Source organism: Pteronotus mesoamericanus, unplaced genomic scaffold (genome assembly GCF_021234165.1).
Source record: "Pteronotus mesoamericanus isolate MK-2021 breed Mesoamerican mustached bat unplaced genomic scaffold, CSHL_Meso_final scaffold_507, whole genome shotgun sequence".
NCBI classification, from domain to species: domain Eukaryota; kingdom Metazoa; phylum Chordata; class Mammalia; order Chiroptera; family Mormoopidae; genus Pteronotus; species Pteronotus mesoamericanus.
The window spans coordinates 15,181,524-15,202,422 of record NW_026555319.1 but is presented as its reverse complement, the minus strand read 5'-3'; the positions used below and the strand labels follow the sequence as shown (position 1 = coordinate 15,202,422).

Genomic DNA, 20,899 nt, shown 5'->3' with positions numbered 1-20,899 from the left:
GGAGCATAAAAAGGTTGAGAATTTGATCTTTTTTACTTTCAGCAATTATTCTTACAGATCAGGTGCTATTGCTTCAGTCCAGATTCTAAGGAGCATTTGTTGGGCTCCACTGTGTACAAGCCACTTTTATGTTCAGAGGGAGGGAGGGGAGTGTAAATGGAGGAGTGAATTACATCCCAGCTTCTCCTTTCCTCTGAGACTGTGCTTCCCAAACTTGGCTTCACTTTAGAATCTTCTATTGATTAAAAACATAACAAGAACTAGCCCTGGCTGGTGTGGCTCAGTGGATTGAGAGCCTGTCTATGAACCCAAGTGTCACCAGTTTGATTCCCAGTCAGGGCATGTGCCTGGGTTGTGGACCAGGTTGCCGGTAGGGGATGTGCGAGAGGCAACCAATCAATATTTCTCTTGCACACGGATGTTTCCCTCTCTTTCTCCCTCCCTTCCCCCTCTCTAAGAATAAGGAAATAAAATCTTAAGATCTTCCTTATTAAAAAAAATTAAATAACGTGCGAAGCTCAGAATTGCCTTAAAGTAGACCTGAATTTGTAGATTCAAGATTAACAGCAGACATGAACTGTGGGATAGAAGCTGATCTAATTTGCGTGTCTTTTGGGACTGGCAGACTATATTAATATTTTTATTTTATGCTATCATTAAAAACGATTCCTTTTTAATTTTAGATTACTGATTTTGGGCAGTCCAAGATTTTGGGGGAGACCTCTCTCATGAAAACTTTATGTGGTACCCCTACTTACTTGGCTCCTGAGGTTCTTAATTCCTTTGGGACTGCTGGATATAATCATGCTGTGGACTGCTGGAGTTTAGGAGTTATTCTTTTTATTTGGTAAGACAAGTTTTCATTGCCTCAGAGTCTGGTTGAAGTCAATTAAGCGAAATCAAAAATATGTCCAGGGAGAGGGCTTGTGTTTAATTTAGGTCACTTTTTTTGACCACTGATTTATAGAAAAAATAATTTTTCATTATGCTAAAAAAGAAAAAAAGAAATCTGTATATCTGAATGCCACTGAGAATGCCACTTGATTTCTTTTCCTTTCTCTCTCTACCAATATTAAGCCTTAGTGGGTATCCACCTTTCTCTGAGCATAAGACTCAAGTGTCACTGAAGGATCAGATCTCCAGTGGAAAATACAACTTCATTCCCGAAGTCTGGGCTGTGGTCTCAGAGAAGGGTATGGATACGAAAGGGTTAAAGAATTTATGGTTTGCTGAATTGTGTGTGCTGTGGTGGGAGAGTTTTTTTTGTTTTGTTTTTTGTTTTTCAAATTCCGTGATGTTTTTCTCCTGTCAATTCTGATCTTATTTCCTGTTGTTTTGCACCATTTGAGAGGCAAAGGAAAGTACTAAGAGCACAGGCTCCGGAGCCAGGCCGATCTAGACTCAAGCCCTGGGTCTGCTACTCCTGGCTATGTGACTTAGGCAAGTTGCTTAAATTCTGAGTCTCCCTTCTCTTTATTTGTAAAGGAGACACAATAAACCCATACTTTAAAGGGTTTTTGTAGGGGTTAAGTGTAACATACCTAAGTGCCTGCTTCCTATTTAAGTGTGCAAAATAATAAGTAACTTTTTAGTTATAAGGTTTCTTTTCAGTAAATAAGCATGTGAGCTAAATGTAATTAGTTACTTTGTGTTTAAGAACTTAAATGTGTAACTTTGTAATTCTCAAAAGAGAAAAATAGAAAGTTAAAAGGAAATGACAATTAATGTAACAGATGATTGTATAACCTGTGGGTGGCTGAGGAACAACATTGTTGCAATATACAAGCCAGCCTGCACTTGGTGCTGGCCATCAAGCTTTCAAATGTCTGCCAAGCCTGAAGTTCCAGGAGCCTCTCACTGCCTGAGGAGCTCTCCCCATCAGTCTGCGGGTCTTAGGGAGTGTTGACTCTGCATCCTGAGTGTCGTAGAACTGGGTGGAAGTTCAACTTTAATTTGTTTGAACTTGCTTCCCGCAATGAGAGAAGGAACAGAGAGCTAAGAGGTTATGATGTCTGAGCAGGGAGAGATGGTATTCTCAGAGCACTCTGATGAATACGGAGAGTGAGGGATATTAGGGGGCCCTGCCCACCATACCTGCTGATTCCTGTATGACCTCAGCCCCTTTCTCTTCTTTCTGGATGTTGGCCTGTGATTCTGGCATATTTTAATTTTGCTGATTGAATGTATTTACCCTTCTCACTGTGATTTACCAAATTATCTTTTTGCTTTAGCTCTGGACCTTGTTAAGAAGTTGTTGATTGTGGACCCAAAGACACGTTTCACAACAGAAGAAGCTTTAAAACACCCGTGGCTTCAGGTGGGTATGGGGCAATACGTTGTAGCATAACACACAGGGGAAGCACTGAACTGTGTCTGAGAGATGAGGAAGAGGATGGAAGCATGTTTGCTTTTTGGGGCTGTTTTAGATTGAGCGTTAGGTATGTGGGGTGTGTATATATACGTGTGTAGAGGGTAGGGTTGGGGGAGGTCTTTGTGTGGTGTTTGGGTGCAGCCTTTTTAAACTTAATTCATGGCTCTTGGATGGACAAGCTGACTTCGTGGTCTGTTTTGGTTCTACTTGGCTTCCCTGGGTCTGTAGTTTGGCTGTATTCCTTTGAGAGGCTGCTCTAACTGACCCTCCACCCCCAGCTGTGTTCCCTTCTTCCCTCAAACCCTCTACCCCAAACAGGTGGGATGGGCTGCATCCCAGCCATCTGCAACTTTAAATCAAGGAAGCAGGGGTTGGACTGGGAGGGCAGCCTCCCTGGGGGAGAATCTGTTTCTCAAACCTAAGTGATTGGGTATAAAGAGTCCCACTTGTTCATGGAGAGTAAGCATGCCATTAGTGCAAACCGTCACCTGTGCCTTTCAAGCGTGCATTGCCTGTTTGTCTCTGCTGGGAGTTGTGGCTGCCATTAGATTATGCGCTGACCTCATTCCAGCTGCCAGAGTTGGAAATCCTTTGTGGCTTTGCTGGGATAATCTTTGGTTTAGGAATTACAGCATCAGGCAGGGTTTCTGATGGATGTCATATCTTCTGCTTAGTGCAGTTCGATTTAGCACAGCCATACCCCTTCCTATGAACTTTCATTTGGTCTCTCTGTTTCCTGTGGGGATGGGGAACTTAACCAGGTGGTTTGAGCTGGAGCTCAAGTGCTCTGGGGATCAGTGGGCCAGGAACTCCTCGAACCATCCAGTCTCAGCCCCGCGCTTCTGGGGCTCTGGGAAGACTGTCCCCATTCTTTCTCTCTTTCATCCCTCTGCATCTAACAGTTGGGCTCGGGTCAGTTCAGGTTGAGAACAACAAATCCTTAAAAGAAATGTTTAAAAAGTAGATATATGTGTTTGGGATGTTGCCCTGGAAACAGCGGTCCCCCCTAGAAGAAATCTGTCAGATGATTTAGCACTTAATAGACCACACAGATTTGAAACAGCAGGACCCTGGAGAAAAGGAATTTGGAAACAAAGGGTGCCTTTGCATGAGGGGATTTAATTCTGATGAAAAAGAAAAACATGCCTCTTGGGCTCTTTTCATGTGCCCTAATAGGGAAACTCTTAGGGGCCAGATGTGGAAGTAGAGGAGCTGTGTTAGTCTTGGGGAAAAAAAAAAATGGAGCTGCCTAGTTTGGCCTGGGAACAGGGTTTGCATCTGCCCAAAATTTATGAACAGGCATAGCCTATTTTTCTTGTATTTTTTGTTTCAAAAGAAAACTGTTATTAACAGCCGAGGGAAAGGTGAAGTTCAACCCAGCCACGGGGGTCCTACTTGAATACTCATTTGTCTACATTTTGTTTTTGCAGCAAAAGGTGGAGTGAACGTTAAATAAGTGATAGGTCAGTTTTTATTTTGGGAAAATACAGTGTTCTTGAAGAAATCAAATTGTTTTGTAGGTCTGGCACTGGACTGAGCAGGGGACTGTGAATTCTGGTCTGTTTTATCATGAGCAGAGAATCCAGTTTTGGGAGCATCCCTTACACCCACGGTTTGCCTCCTGTCCCCTTCCTGAAATAGAGCATTTCTTCCTGTTTGCCTTTGAGGCACACTAACAGTTTCACATTTTTCAAAAGATTGTGGGCAATTCAAAGAAGGGGCATTTACAGATACACATTGCTAACTGTGATGTGTTAATTAAAAGAGCTCTTTTATCCTGTGATTGCTAATTGATAGCTTGTTTCATATTCTGGCCTAAATAGGCTTCTGGTCAGCTCTATTTGGCTACACTGAAGAGCTGCCACGTGAAGTATGTTCCAGTGTGGTTTTATTTCTTCATACATTTATTCTTTCAGAGGACAGGTAATGAACTCATGTGTCCACTAATGTTAGGCACGTGGATGGATGCAAAGAGGAATAAGATACATCATTGCCTTGGGGAGCTGATGGTCTGGATGGCGCCAGCTCTGACCACAGTCACCACGGAGCAGTGTGACACCTGTGGTAGTAGCCGGAGGTGCAGAGTACCGGCACTCTCTAAAGGAGAGGGGGCCCCTACTCATGGGGCTTTAGAGACCCACAGGTTTACTTGGTGTAAAGGGTGTCTAAAAAGTGAGTCACCTGGGGCTGATATGGGTGTACAAGTTTGCTAGGCCTGCAGTAACAAAATTCCACAGACTGGATGAACAACAGAAATTTATTTACTCCCAGCTCCGGAGGCTAAAAGTCCAGTTTTAGGGTCTCAGCAGATTTGATTTCTCCTGAGGCCTCTCTCCTTGCCTTGCAGAGGGCTGCCTTCTCTCTGTCCTCACGTGGTCTCTTCTCTGTGCATTCAAGTCTCTGGTGTCTTTTTCTATTCTTATGAGGACACCAGTCATACTGGATTAGGGTCCCACCCTAACAACTTCATTTTAACTTGCAATGACCTCTTTAAAGGCCCTGTCTCCAATTCAGTCCATGACAATGGGGGACAGCATTTTCAACACTGATTGAGTCCCTCTGACACGGAGGCTACTGCGTCTTTTACAGTTCTTGGCAGCTAAGGGAAATATTTGTTCACTGAGTGAATAAGGAAGGTGGGTAAAGTAGACAGGCAGGAAGGCAAGGAGGGCGTTCCTGATGGAGGCTGTGAGTGGGTATGGGAGGAAATGAGGGTGGACCTTCGAGAGTGGCACTGCATGAGAAGTGGGGTCCTAAGGGATAGTGCACAGGGGAATCCAGGTAAACTTGGCCGTTTTAACGATGTGGGTAGTGAGGAGCCATGCTGAATGCTGCAATAAATAGTGATGGAAACAGGTGATTCTAGCCACGAGATGTAGAACAGGTGAATGAATCCTCGAACACTCTAACTTTTTATAGCCATCAAATTGCTGAGTGTTGGAGGCCTTCACTCCTATGTTCTCCCCGCGCCCACACGGTACACTTGGCTCAGTGGGAGGACTGGGAGGGGGGTTGGGTGGGAAAGTGCATGGGGCTTTGGAATCAGGTAGCTCTGGGTCTCTGTTCTGCACACACTACTTACACTGGCTGAGCTGGGCTTCCAGCTGGCCCCAAAGCCTACATCCTTAGTCATGGATGTTTCACCTTTCTTAAGGTGAGGAGAGCTGCACCGGGTCGCCTCTCAGGGCTGCCAGATGCAAATCCTTGAACCCTGCAGAAGTGAGCATCCGGGGAGTTGAGGTGGGAGTTCTCTGTGTACACTCCCTACCCCTACCCACTTCCTGCAGGAAGAAAAACCTTAAATGTCATGACCTGTTCACTTGCTTTCCTTTCTCATTAGACCCAAGCTCTGGATATTGTATGTTCGAAGTTCTTCAGGCCACTTGTGCAGTACTTGCTGGGTGAATTTCCCCAGGGTGCTGGGCTGGTTTGTTAGGGTGGCCCCAGTAACTGGCCTCATTGTTGGTGGGGGGAGGGCCAACATCCTGGAAAGACTCAGGATCTGCATGGAATCAGCCCCAGCCTCTGGCCTCCTGATTACCATCTCTGTCAGGATCTGGGACGCTGGTTCTAAAAGTCTTTTGCTTGTTTAGATCTGTGGTTCTCTCTGACCCATCAAGACCTCTTAAGCATGTGGTTTTGATTCAGCCAGCGTTGACTGAGCACCGGCTGCTGATTAGACTACCCTGGGAAGCAGGTGGTCCTTTCCCTCCCAGAGCTGGAGCGAAGGCGTGCCGCTCAGCTCACAGACCGACGGCTTTGCCCACTTCTCTGTTTCCAGGGGTTTCCTAGCTGTGTCTTTCCAGGAGCTTTCTCTCAAACACAGCCTACTTATGTTTTCATTTCTTTACAGGATGAAGACATGAAGAGAAAATTTCAGAATTTGCTGTTTGAAGAAAATAAGTCAACGGCTTTACCTCAGTTCCCAGCCCAGGTATTCTAGATGGTGGTCATTAAATGTAGGCTAAATTTAAAGAGCCAATGAGCAAGGATGATGAGTTTGAATAGCCTCTTTAATAGCAATTTTTTTTTTTAGGAATAATGTAGTAGATATTTTTTTTTCAGTTTGATCTGCTCTAGTACCCATAGAAGATTTAATAATGAAGAGTATGCTTAATCCATTAAGGAAGCACACCTAGGGATTGTCATTCAAGAAGTCTCCCGCAAGGCAAGATTAAAAGACTGTATTAGAGGCTCAAATTTAAATTTATTGAAAAATTTTAAATTGAGTGAGTGGTTGATGATTTATTGATTATAATTTTACTCCTCCCGAGTTCTTTGTAAGTGTAAGTTAACATCTGTTCATTCTTTTCTTGACTCCGTTTGGTGAATGATAGCACTCCTTTGCCCATTCTCCCCTTGCAATTTTATAAGTGGGAAACCAAAGACACAAAAAAGGCAGTCTTCCCACAAAAGAGCAAGACTTTGGGCTCCCAGTGAAAGGTATTGTCAGCTCTTTAAACTTCATAATTTAAGAGAGTATGACCAAGAGGAGGCTGGTTATGCTGCTTACTGTAACTATACATCATTGAGTGATGGGGAGCCACAGGGAGAGAAGGGTCCATTTGATGAGTATGTCTGAGTCTGGGGGACTTGGTGGGGATTCAGATGTCAGTGAGAACAACCAGTAATTTTTGATACTAGAAGTTTCACATGAAATGCTCTAAATGTACTGAGAGCATAGGGGGAAACTTTGATAATCTTAAAGAAGCCAGTGGTTTCCTTTGAACATTTCTTCCTTTTTTTTTTTTTTCCCCAGCCTTCTACGAGTCGAAAACGGCTCCTTGAAGGGGAACCAGAGGAAGCCGGCACCACAAAACGCCTGGCTGTATGTGCTGCTGTCTCGTGAACACTGGTTGAACATGAAAGAAATGAATCTTCTTGAATTCTGCTGTCATTTTCTTTATATTTGGTTTTTTAGAGTTTGTGTTTTAATTATGGGAAGGGTTACTTTTCCATAGTCATCAGTACACAACTAAAAATCTAATGGAACTTGGGCTTTGTGCTTTGGCTTGATGATCAGCTCTTTAGTTGGCATGACTTTTTGTGTATTTGAAATCATGTGCTTTTTGTCTGGCACTCTATCTTGGCTGTCACCAGGCAGATTTCTCAGGATATGTCCCTAGTTTCAGCCTAGGCCCCATGCATACAAATTCTAAAGGCTCCCTAGAAAGTCGCAGGGGAAGGGGCACAGTGAGGTGTGGGTGGAGTTTGTAGAGACTGGCTGGCTGCCAAAGTCCTCCTGAGATAGTAGGTACGTTGGTGCACGGGCCTGTTTTAAAATCTCATCCTCACCCTCATGCAGATACAGGTCCACAGTTAGGCTCAGGGAAATAAGCTAGCTATTATATAATTCCACTTGTATGAGGTACTTAGAGTAGTCAGACTCACGGACAGAAAGTAGAATGGTGCTTGTTAGGAGCTGGGGGTTGGGGGAATTTTTGTTTAATGGATACAGAGTTTCTATTTTGCAAGATGAAGAGTTTTAGAGATGGATGGTATTGATGGTTGTACAACAATGTGAATGTAGTTAATATCACTGAACTGTGTACTTAAAAAAATGGTTAAGATGTTAAATTTTATGTGTATTCTACCACAATTAAAAAAAAAAAAAAAAGATACAGGACCACAGTCCCTGAAACCTTGGGGCCAGGTAAGTTGTAAAACTCAGTATTTTCATGATTTTAGGAAGGGGACCTGCATGGCACATCAACTGTGTTATGTGTGATAACCAGCAGAGTCCTGTTACCAAACGTTAATGTTTTTGTAGCAGATATTCACAGTTAAGGGATAAAGAAGACTTTAAGGCATATCAGGTCAGCCTTTCTGTCAAAGGAGTCAATAGGTGACTCATTTTCAGAGATGTTTAGGTTTTAGAAATGCAGATAAGGCATGTGGGTATGTCCTGCTGACTGAACAATGATCAAGGAGGCCCTGTGTAAAGCCCCTCCCTTGGTTGGTCTTGTCTAGTCCTCAAAGTGTTTCTGTGGGCTAGGTCCTCTGACCACTCTGTTATAGGTGAGCAACCCAGGCTGAAGGAATAAGGTGACTTGTCCAATGTCACACAGCTAGTTGGTGGCAGAGCTGGGACCCAACCCAGATCTTTCTGACTCTAATGTTCCTTACTTCCTTAGTCCCATATTTAATTAGACTCAGGGATGTTGACTCTGACAAAACTCAGTCTCATGTCTAAATCTTGAATGCTTCTGTCTTAATTATATGTGGGTACAGCCCCATGATCTGGAAGTTGAGACATACTGGTTAAAGGAACAGGAGGCCCATTTAAGTTACTTCATGGAAGAGGGGATTTGTTTTCAAGGATGCAGATGGCTGGCCCTGGGAGCAACCAGAACCCCAGATAGTTCTAATGGCTGTCGCCTCTTGTCTGTGACCCACTCCTTTTACTTCTCTTGTAACTTCAGCTGGTTGATGCCACATTGTAGCTTGCTGGCCATGCCATAAATTGAGTGCCTCAGTTCAGATGCCACTGGTGAGTCAGCCAGGGCAGGGCCAGGGGCACACAACTGTTGCCCCAGGCAATGGGGGTAGTGGTTGGCATTTTCCATTGCAAGGGTGTGCAAGTATTCTGAGGCTTGGCTGGCCTGGGGACTAGGTGGGGATTTAGGTGGTTTTCATATTTAAAGGAATGGGGTTGAGATTGTCAAGTTAGTTGGGCTTTAGCTCATTTGAATAATGTTAAGGCTATGATTTCTTGGGGCATTTTTCCCTCTGGGGGCAATCAGCGAGTTCTTTTCTGTTTCTAGAACACTTTATATTAGCTTCCTCTGATTATACCTACCATAGTAGGCTGAATAATGGCTCCCAAAGATGTCCTCATTATAAGCCCCAGAATTTATGAATATGTTCCTTTACATGGCAAAAGAGACTGCCGTTAGGGGTCTTGAGATGGGAAGATTATCCTATCTTACTGGGGTGGGCCCAATGTCATTACAGTGTTCTTTTTAAGAGGGACACAGGAGGAATCAGAGTCAGAAGAGATGATGTGAAGCACTCTGAAAATGGCAAAAGAGGCCACAAGCCAAGGAATACAGGCTCCCACTAGAAGCTAGAAAAAAGCAAGGAAATGGATTGTCCCCTAAGAGCATCTGGAAGGAACCGGTCCTTACGTCTTAACTAGCCACGTGAAACTAAGAGAATACATCTGTGCTGTTTGAAGCCATCCAATTTGTGGTAATTTGTTGCAGCAGCCATGGGAAGCTAACATACTCACCAGTGGAGAGGTATCAGCTGCTGACCTAGGGCCACCTAACATTCACTTTATAACCTCTTCTTTTTGTTGGGGAGAGTCCTCCATCCCATGAAATGGGGGAGTGGGAGATGGTAAAGCTGAGTCCACTGACCTCTCACTAGGACGCTGAAGGGGTCCCTAGGGGTTTTCCCTGGTAGAGTTTGTCTCACTGGCCACCCAGCTGAAGATAATCACAGGGCTTTGAAACTTGAGCAAATGGAGATAGAGCAAATGGATGACAACATTAGTGTTGAGAGCAATATTGTGCTAATCTGAACTCTGCATTTTCTGACTTTGGGCAAGTTACTCCAAAACGGGTGCAATAAGAATATCAACCTCATGGTGCTTATGAGGATTCAATGGTAGAAGGTCTATTTAAAGTGCCTGGCACGTACGTAGTAAGGGTTCCATCATGAAAGGTGGGAGGGCCACCTAAGTAGCCAAGGGGAGCCACGGAGAGTTTTTGAGCAAGGAAGTATCATCTGTTTAGCTTTTTGGAAGGCACAAAAAAATGGGTAGAGAATTGGAATGTCTTTGGCAAAGCAGATTTGAGGAATGCCAGGTCTGGAGTGGGTGGTGGGAGCAGAGGTGGAGGGGCATTTCCCAGGGGCTGAAGTAACTGCCACTTCTTTCTGAAGAACAAGCATGTTGCTTCATGGTGCGCCTGCTGTGTGCCTAGGTGACAGTGCAGGGACAGTCTTAATTGTGCCAGTCCTCCACCTTATACCTCCTAAGCTAACTGCATCCCCATTTTTCTGGGGAAGACATCCCTTGTCCCACTTGCCCCCACTCCATGTCCTTCAGGAGAAATTGACCTCATCCGTTTCCTAGAGGGACTCCATAAAGCCAGGTCTGGCCAATCTTGTGATTGGCTCAGGCAACGGCATGTGACCCAAATGGGTGCAATAAAAGTCAACCCTGAGATTTTTGGAAGGAACTATGGGGAATCGGCTCCTGCTTTCCTGGTCAAATATGAGGTGGGACACTATGGGAAGAGAACTACAAGAATGAAGCCATCACAGAGGGAAGCAGAGCTGAGATTGGAGAAAGACTGAGGTTATTGTTTGAGTGCCTAGATCTAGCTATGCCTGAAATGAGGTACCGCCCCAGGACTTCAGTATGTTCCCTGTTTTATTTTACCTCAGGCTGAGGCCCCCCCCCCCTTTTTTTTTGTCACTTGTATCTGGAAAAGATCAGACTAATAAATTCAACCATTTACAAACTCCAAGAGAAGCTTGGAGACTCCTTTCCCCCTCTAAAAAAAGTAATGTTTTACTAGGGAAAACATTCTCTGCTCCTGTTTCTCTGCCAACTTTAGGGTTTTCAGAGAGGTTTGGGGCAGAGAACGGAAAGCAGAGATGTGGGAACAGTCCTTCCCCATCAAAGTTGTGTGAACCCCTCCCAGCTAATTACACCGCAAGGTTCGGGAGCAGAGCCCCTTTCATTAAACTTTTAGGAGTCTTGGAAGGATAAGGCTGGAGTCGTATCAGTGAAGCTCGAAGAGCATGGTGTGTGCCAGGCATTGTGCTCGCCGACAAACACGCATCATCTCCTGAAAGCTCATCTCTTGTGAGTTATGACTGCCGCTCTCTCCCTTTGCAGACTTAAAGATCAAGGTTCTCTCGCTCAGTCAAGTGACCTATTCAACATTTCCCCAGTTTGTAATAGATGGAGGCGAGACTTGAACTGAGATTTCCCTTCTCAAGTGCCTTTGGTTTTGAACCATTAATCTAAACTATCTTTTAAGAGGTCTTGACACCCGATTACCACTTGGTAAGTCTTAGGCGCAGTGTTGACATTTTATCTGGATTATTGTGTCCTCCCAACATGCCTTCGTTGTCGGACCTTCCTGATTAAGGAGGAACAGATCCCCTACACCTGACCTTAATCACGCAAGTTAGTGGAGATGCGGGATTCGAAGGGTCTCAGTGGAGTCTGGTTCTCTGAGACATGGGCATTCGCTGTGCCAGTTACGCTGGAACACGGCCTGCACACCTCCACGACCAGGATCTCATCATCTTAGACACGTCTTTCGCCCGGCCTTTCTTGGGGGTAATTCCCTCGTGGCCCAGACCTTCGCTCCAAGCCACGCGTACCAGGTGAAGCAGAACGAGCAGGGCCAGGAAGAGGCAGAGGAACCTGGGGTCGCCCGCAGTGCGGCAGGCGGCGGCGCCGAACCCAGAACGGCTAGCGTTCCAGCCGGGCCGCGCGGGAGCGGAGGGGGTGAGCGCCACGCCGGGAACAGCGGCCGGCTAGGAGGGCGCGAGGCGGGGCAGGAGGGGAGGGGGCTTGGCGCGCGCGCGCGCGCGGTGGGTGGGGGGAATTTCCGCGGGGGCGCGCGGTCGCGGGGGGGTGGTGTGGGTCGCCGCGGCGGCGCGCGGGACGGCGGGAACATGGCGCGCGGAGCCGGCGCGCGCGCCTAGCTGGCGGGACCGTTAGCTCGAAGCGGACACGGCCCGGGGCCCGCGGGGATGGAGCAGTTGCCGCCGCCGGCGCTCGAGCCAACCCCGGGGCCGACCCTGGCACGGAGCCGTAGGCGGCGGGAGCCTGAGTCGCCGCCGGCGCCGGTGAGTGCGTGAGGGGCGCGGGCCGGGAGACTTTCTTTGTGAAACTCCGTCGGTGCGAGCCGGGCCGGGCCTCGGTGGCTGACTAGCGCCCGCGAGGCGGAACCCGCCCCGCCGTACGGGTTCGAACCCCGCCTTGCATCGCTGGACGGCGGGACCTTATCTGTCGCCTACCCCAGTTTTTGCGTGATTTCATGTGCGCGCGCCCGGGTTGGGGGCGGGGGGTGGCGGTATACAGTCGGCGCCTAATGCGCGCGCTTACCTCCGTTCTTGCGGGGCGGCGGGCCCCTAACCCGGGGCCCACGAGAAAGGTAGGTAGTAGTCGCTGGGAGACAGGTGTCGGCGCAGTCGCGGGAGGCTCAGGTGCAGGCAGCCCCAGGTGGAAGGAATCTCAGTGAGTGAGCTGTCCGTCCCAGGAAGGAAGCAAGCCTGTCGGTGGCTTAGTACAGAATGATTTGGGGATGTTTGTAAACATCCATCCCAGCTTCGTGGTGTGTTTGGGGTGTAGGTCAGTGAAGTATGCTGAGAGAAATGGACTTTGGAGGTGTGGCATCTTGCTGGATGGGATGGGATGGCCCTGAGCACTGGGTTCTCAAACCAGCTGGGGTATCGGAGCCCTTGATGAAAATACAGGCGTCACGGCTCACCCCAGACCCCCGGACTCTTCAAGGCATATGAGCAGATTTTGAATTTTCAACAAGCTTCCAAGTTGTTTTGATCAGGCCCATTTGATAAGCACTATCTGCCTGTGAGTAGGGACCTATTCTGTTCATAGTTCACCATGGCATCCTGGTACCAGGTGCAGTGCTTGGCACATGGTAGATGGTTATTAAATATTTGTAGGAAGACTAAATGACTTAGGGAGTTTCCAAAATAGTTCTTGAGACATTTTCAGGAGCTTTTTGAGATTAATGACCGTCGGATTACTGTGTAGTGTGATTTTTATCAGGTTCCAACATAACTTTTGTGACTATAATACCTTGTTTTGAGTATGTTGTGGGCAAAACAGGGTATACATTACTTAGCATAAACTGTAAACTATGTATACCCTAGCTATGTTAAAACTAATTCTGAAACAAAATTCAAAATAAAAAAATTGCATGCTCTACACCGCCCACGCCCCCCCCCCCCCCACCAAATTGCACGTTTCTTTCTCTCCATCATTTGGGAACACTAGGCATATAGGATTTTGTTCCTTTGAGGCAGGTAAATATTTACATTTTCATCAAAGCAAATCTGAATTATTGTTTATTCAGAAAAGTTGAAGATTAGCTTAAACCTCTGAGAATTTGTCCTATGTACATGATATTTTGAAATAGAGATTTATGTTTAGTTCAGAGTCAAAGCTAAAATATAATTATTTGATTGAAAGTTATTTGATATTTCAGGGACTTTTTTCATGTTTTTTTGAATTTCAGTAGTTCATTTCATTTCATTTGCTTCTTTTTTTGTTCACTGACAAAATATGAATGTATAGGAAGACAAGACTTTAGAAGTTGAGATTGCGTCTAAATAAGTATTGAAAAATTAGGTGTTCTATTGTTTTAGTATGACATTTTATACAGTAGTTTGTGTGGATGTTACTTATGATTATTATTTTTAATCCTCATCCAAGGACATGCTTACTAATTTTAGAAAGAGGAGAAGAAAGGGAGAAAGAGAGGGAGAGAAATAACATCGATTTTGTTGCCTCTCCTGTGTGTCCTGACCAGGGACTGAACCTGCAATGTAGGCATGTGCCCTGACTGGGAACTGAACCCTCATCCTTTCAGTTTATAGGATGATACTCCAACCAATTGAGACCCACACCAGACAGGGCTATTTTTTAATTTTTAAAATTGAGGTATAGTGGACATATAATTTATTGTCTATTATTGTTTATTAATGAACATATAAAAAGTTTCAGATTTTCAACAGAATAGTTTGGTATTTGTAAATATTACAAAAAGATCACTACATTAGTCTAGTACAACAGATAGTTACAAAATTTTTTCCCCGCCATGAGAACTTTAAAGATATACTTTCTTAACAACTCCTTCATATACAATGTAGTGTTATTAACTAAAGTCATCATGCTATACATCATAACCCCATGACTGACTTTAAAAAAAAAGTTTTGTTGAGATATAATTCACCTACCATAAAATTAAGGTCTTTAGTGTACAATTTCTAGTTTATAGTATGCTCACTATATGTCCAACATCACCATTATCTACTTTTAGAGCATTTTCATCACCCCACAAAGAAAGCCTGTACCCACTAGCATTCTTATTTGCCTTTCTCTCAGCCCCTGGCAATAACTAACCTACTTTCTGTCTCTATGATTTTAACTGTTCTGGACATTAACCATAATGTAACATGCTGTCTTCTATGACTAGTTTCCTTAGCACAATTTTTTTAGAGGGTTATCCATGTTGTAGCATGTATCAGTACTCTATTCTTTTTTATTGCTGAATAATAGTTCATTGGAAGGATATACCACATTTTGTTTATCCATTCATCCATTGATAGACATAGATTTTTCTATTTTTTTAAAAAAGATTTTATTTATTTTAAGAGAGAGGGGAGGGAGGGAAAAAGAGAGGGAGAGAATAATCGATATGCAAGAGAAATGTCAATCGGCTGCCTCTTGCATGCCCCCAACTGGGGACCCTGCCCATAACCCAGGCACATGCCCCAACCAGGAATCGAACTGGTGTCCTTTTGGCCTACAGGATGACGCCCAACCCACTGAACCACACCAGTCATGGCACACTTTGGTCATAGTATTACTAACTAAAGTCATCATGCTATACCTCACATACCCGTGACTTGTCTTTCGGTATCTGTGGGAGATTGCAGATATCAAGATCCCAGGATGCTCAAGCCCCTTGTATAAAATGTTATTATTTGCATATAACCTATGTACATTCTCCTGTATACAGTAAATCATCTTTAGATTACTATAATACCTAACAATGTAAATACTATATAAATAATTATTACACTGTAGTATTTAGGAAATAATGACAAGGAAAAAAAAGTCTCCGTGTTCAGAGGCAATCATCCTAGGCCTAACTACATGATACATGTTAGCAACAGTGTAACTTTTCTTTTGGAACATTTTATTTTATTTTTTAAAAATAATTTTTTGTATGTATTGATTTGAGAGGGAGAGGAAGGGAAAGGGAGTGACAGGGGAGGGGGGGAGGGAGAGCGAAACATTGATTTGTTGTCTCACTTATTTATGCGTTCATTGGTTGCTTCGTGTGGGTTGACCAGAGATCAAACCCACAACTTTGGCACATCAGGATGAGCGCTCTAACCAACTGACTTACCTGGCGCATGCTTATGTGAATATTTTCAATCCATTGATATGAAACCCGTGGATACGGAGGGCCAACTCTATTAGGAGTAGTGCTGCTATGAACATTTATGTACAATTTTTAGTGTGTACATATGTTTTAATTTCTCTTGGGCCTATCCCTATTGCTAGGTCACATGGTAACTCTTATTTTAACCTTTTGAGGAGCTGACAAACTGTTTCCTTAGGCACTATATCATTTTACATTCCCACTAGCAACGTGTGAGGGTTCCAGCTTCTTTACATCCTTGCCAATACTTGTTATTGTCTGTCTCTTTAACTTTAGCCACCCTAGTAGGTATAAAATGGCATCTCGTAGCAATTTTGATTTGCATTTTCCTGATGACTAAGGATGTTAGGAATATTTTTTTGTGCCTATTGGAAATTTATATATCCTTTTCGGAGAAAAGTCTATTCAAATCCCTGTTCATTTTTTTGTGGAGGCAGGGATCAGTTTTTTAATTGAGTTATTTTTCTTTTTATTATTAAGTGGTAGGAATTCTTTAAATGTGTGGGATACTAATTCCTAATCAGATACATGATCTGCAAATATTTTCTCCCATTCTGTAGGTTGTCATTTTATGTTATTGATGATGTTCTTTGTTGCCAAAAAAAAGTTTTGTGATGAAGTCTATTTTTTTTCTTCCTTATGCATTTGGTGTCATATCTTAGAAATCCATTGTCAAATCCAAAGTCATAAAGGTTTACCCCTATGCTTTCTTCTAAGAGTTTTAATTTCTTAGCCCTTATGCTTAGGTTGTGGATCCATTTGAAGTGAATTTTTGTGTATGGTGTAAAGTAGTGGTCCAGATTCATTCTTTTGCATATGTTCATCCAGCTGTCCCAGCACTATATATTGGCAAAACTGTTATCTCACGGAATGGTCTTTGCACCCTTATTGAAAATCAAGTGACCTCATGTTAGGTTTATTTCTGGACTCTCAATTCTATTCTATTGTCTATTCTCATGCCAGCACTACAATATTTGATTACAGTAGCTTTTGAATAGGCTTTGAAATTAAGTGTAAGTTCTGTAGCCTTGATCTTCTTTTTCAAGACTGTTTTGGCTTTCCTAGGTCCCTGGATTTTAGGATCAGTTTATCAATTCCTGCCAAAAAATAGCTGGGATTTTTATAGGGAACGTGTTTAATCTGTTCTTTCAATGATGCTTTGTAGCTCTCAGGCCCAAATCCTGCACTTCTTTCAAAAATTTATTCCTAAGTATTTTATTGTTAGTTGCTGTTGTACGTGGAACTCTTTTTTTTTTTTTTAAATCTTATTTTGTATTGTTTATTTTTCATGATTAGTTTATTGCTACTGCATAGAAGAAATAAAGTTGAGTTTGGGATTTACCTTTTAACTTCATCATTTAGTGGTAGACTCATCCAACTTTCCATTTTAAATCTCCCCCTGCTCCTACTCCCAAATAATGAGGAAGAATTGTCTTTGAAAGATTAAATATGGTCTAGATTCACATTTCTAAGTTTTGGCTCTGTTACTAGTTGTATGAGTTTTTACAAATTTTAACTGTTATGTCTCAATGTTCTCATATATGTAATGGGACAGTAATAGCCATCCCAAAGAATTGTTAAATAAAAGAGAATGTAAGTAGGTATTTAGAACAATGCCTTGCATGCGGTAGGGATTTGGTATTTGTTGTTTATCTTCTTGTGTTAATTAACTCCATTTAAAAGCATGCCAAAAAACAAAAAAGCAAACAAAACACCAAACCAAAACAAAAATAACCAAAAAAAAGCTCCTCCCTAAAACAAACCCAAAACCACAGACCTACACACACATTAAAAAAAAAAACCCACAAAAACCTCAAACCTCTTCCTGTACCTATCACTGTTCTGTGACCCAAGAAAACTCTGTGAATTCTTGAGGAATAGTGAAAGACGAAGTCTCTCACAGTGCACTGTTGCATTGTGAAAGCTTGCTAAATCGAAGCTGCTTATGGGGTGTGTGAAATGTATTTGTAATTATTAAAAATAATAAGTGTAACTCAAAGCTGTTCGTTTTTTTATCCCATAGTTTTTATTTAATATCCTGTTCATTCACTACTTATTTTTTCTAAAAACGAAAGTGCTGTACAATTAAATTAATTCTTGTTTCTTTTGGATGATAGCTATTTGAAAAACTCTGTTAGAGACAAAGGTTGATGTTTGAACTTTAATAGTGCTTTTGGTGTCTCTTCAGTAGGTAGAAGAGATTGCCATTTTATACGGAAGAAATCAGAGACACATTACAACCCAAATATAATGCTTGGAATGTATCATTTTCATTGAATGTATATTGACTGTGAACCAAAGAAAATAGTTGTTTACACTGGAGATACTATTTTTTTAAAAAGATTTTATTTTTTTTAGAGACAGGGCAAGGGAGGGAGAAAGAGAGGAAGAGAAACATCAATGTGTGAGAGATACATTGATCAGTTGCCTTTGGCATGACCCCAGCCGGGCACCTGACCTACCACCCAGGCACATGCTCCCACTGGGAATCAAATTGGCGATTTTTCACGTTGCAGGCCGGCCTCAATCCACTGAGCCGTGCCAGCCAGGATGGAAATACTAGTTTTTAAGAAATTATATTTTATTGATTATGCTATTATAGTTGTCCCAGCTTTTTCCCCATGCCCCCATCCACCCAGCACCTGCCACTCTCAGGCAATCCCCACATCATCGTTCATGTCCATGGGTCATGTGTGTTCGTTCTTTGACTACTCCGTTTCCCATACTGTACTTTGCATGCCCATGGCTATTCTGTAACTACCCATTTGAACTTCTCAATCCCCTCATATCTTCACCCATTCCTGTACAGCCCCCTACCATCTGCCAACCATCAAAATGCTCTATGTATCCATGATTCTGTCTCTGTTCTTCTTGTTTGCTTAGTTTGTTTTTTAGATTCAATTGTTCATAGGTATGTATTTATTGCCATTTTATTGTTCATAGTTTTGATATTCTTTTTCTTAAATAAGTCCATTTAACATTTCATGTAGTAACGGTTTGGTGGTGGTGAACTTGAGTTTTTTTTTGGTTGGGAAGCTCTTTGTCTGCCCTTTGATTCTAAATGATATCTTTGCTGGTAGAGCAGTCCTGGCTGTACGTCCCTACTTTTCATGACTCTGAATATTTCTTGCCAATGCCTTCTAGCCTGCAAAGATTCTTTTGAGATATCAGCTGACAGTCTTACGGGAAGTCCCCTGTAGGTAACTAACTTCTTTTCTCTTGCTGCTCCTAAGATTCTTTTTCTCTAACCTTTGGCACTTTTTTAAAAAAGAGTTTATGTATTTTTTAGAGAGAGGGGAAGGGAGGGAGAAAGAAAGGGAGAAATAACAATGTGTGAAACATTGATCAGTAGCTTCTCGCATGCACCCAACTGGGGACTTGGCCTGCAACCAAGGAATGTGCTTTGATCAGGAATCAAACCAGCAACCTTGCAGTTCGCAGGCTGGTGCTCAATCCACTGAGCCACACCAGCCAGGGCACCTTTGGCATTTTAATTGTGATGTGTCTTGGAGAGGGCTTCTTTGTATCCATCTTGTTTGGGACTCTCTGTGCTTCCTGGACTTGCATGTCTATTTCCTTAGTCAAATTATGGACGTTTTCTTTCATTATTTTTTCAAATAGGTTTCCAATTTCTTGCTCTTTCTCTCCTCCTTCTGGCATGGCACCCTAATGATGCAAATGTTGGATCTTTTGAAGTTGTCCCCCAGGCGGCTTACATGTATATCCGTGTTTTTTGGATTCTTTTTTCTTCTTTTTGTTCTGATTGGTTGCTTTTTGCTTCTGTCTGTTCCAAATCATTGATTTGATTCTTGGCTTCATTCACTCTATTGTGGTTTCTCTGTAAGTTGTTCTTTATTTCAATTAGTGTATCCTTCATTTGTGACTAGATCTTTTTTATGCTCTTGAGGTCCTCACTAAGTTTCTTGAGCATCCTTATAACCAATGTTTTGAACTCTACATCTGAGAGATTGCTTACCTCCCTTTTGTTTAGTTCTGTTTCTGGAGTTTTCTATTCTTTCATTTGGGCCTTTGTCTCCTCATTTTGGCAGCCTCCCTGTGTTTGTTTCTATGTATTAGGCAGAGCTGCTATGACTCCCTGTCATGGTATCACTGCCTAATGTAGTAGGCACCTTGTAGGGTCCAGTGGCACGGCTTTCCCCATCACCCAAGTCGGGTACTTGAGATGTGCCTTTCGTGTGGGCTGAGTACACCCTTTTCTGGTAGTTGAGCCTTGGTTGCTGTTGGCGGGTCAATGGGAGGGATTTACCCAGGCCAGTCAGCTGCAAGGATTGGCTGTGTCCACTGTCCATCAACCTCTGCCCTTCGTGGAGGATCAGCTGTGCAGGGGCAAGGTGGTGGTGCTCTGATGTAGTCTACAGTTGTCTATTGGGTATGCAGTACCTGGGGTTTCCCAGGTAGTGTAGGCCAAGGTCAGTGCCCACCTGTGTTTTGCCCAGTGCCACCCTGTGGGAGCTATAAAGCAATCTGAGACAGCTGCTACTTGGCTGGGTTTGGAGATTCCCAGGCAAAGCCAAGGTATGAATCTAGGCTGGCTGCTGCTAGTGCCATGTCTGGGGACCCTTGCCAAGAGGTATTGGGGCTGGAGGCTCGCTGAGGCTGGCTGTTGCTTATCTGAAAGGATTTAGGAAGTTGTGAAGCTTGAGCCAAGACCAGCCATTCTTAGCACAAGCCATTGTTGACAGCTGTGAGTTGGGTGGGACAGAGCCTAAAGGGACCTTTAGGGTGGGGCAAAACAACATTAGCCAGGTTGATGGAGTCTCAGGTAGGGTGCTAACCAGCTGGCTTTGTGTGGGGAGGGTTCAGAAAAGGGACAATGGCTGCTGCATGCCTTTCTGTCTGAGAAAAAACTATCCCCAGCTCTCACCTTGATGACAGATAGTTTAGTTCCTTCCTGTATGCCACTGGTGCCTTTCAAGCTGCTACCCTAGTGCTGGAGCTGAGAGGGAGTAAGTCTGAACAAGTCTGTATGTGGGTTCTTTAAAAGGAACTGCTTGGGACTCTAGAATTTCTTCCACGGACTCAATCCCCACTGGTTTTTGCAGCCAGAAGTTATGGGGACTTACCTTTCTTGCACTGGAATCCTGAGCTGGGGAGCCTGGTGTGAACCCTTGCTCCTGAGATACCCCTTCCAAATTTTTATCCACCACATGTGGATGTGGGAGCAGCTTATTCCGTGTCTCCACTCCCCCTACCAATCTGGATAGATGTGGCTTCTTTAATTCCATAGTTGTCAGACTTCCATTCAACTCGATTTCTGATGGTTCTGAGTGATGGTTGGGCTATAATTTAGTTGTAATTTTGATGTGGTTGTGTGAGGAAGTGAGCCATGTTTACCTATGCT

The 20,899-nt window shown here is 43.6% G+C and overlaps 2 protein-coding genes across 3 annotated transcripts in view; both read left to right on the top strand.

Annotated features, from left to right (window-relative positions):
• CHEK2 (checkpoint kinase 2) overlaps positions 1-7,247 on the top strand; it is a 31,937-nt gene extending 24,690 nt beyond the window's left edge. For both annotated transcript variants that reach the window (XM_054594390.1, XM_054594389.1), the window contains exons 12-16: positions 684-847; positions 1,078-1,193; positions 2,232-2,317; positions 6,225-6,305; positions 7,131-7,247. In XM_054594390.1, coding sequence (XP_054450365.1) covers positions 684-847; positions 1,078-1,193; positions 2,232-2,317; positions 6,225-6,305; positions 7,131-7,220 — 537 coding nt within the window. In that variant the 3' untranslated portion in view covers positions 7,221-7,247. The remainder of the gene's footprint in view (positions 1-683; positions 848-1,077; positions 1,194-2,231; positions 2,318-6,224; positions 6,306-7,130) is intronic.
• Positions 7,248-12,005: 4,758 nt separating this feature from the next.
• The window catches only part of TTC28 (tetratricopeptide repeat domain 28), a 568,672-nt gene continuing 559,778 nt past the window's right edge, over positions 12,006-20,899 (top strand). Inside the window, exon 1 of the mRNA XM_054594398.1 lies at positions 12,006-12,187. Coding sequence (XP_054450373.1) covers positions 12,092-12,187 — 96 coding nt within the window. The 5' untranslated portion in view covers positions 12,006-12,091. The remainder of the gene's footprint in view (positions 12,188-20,899) is intronic.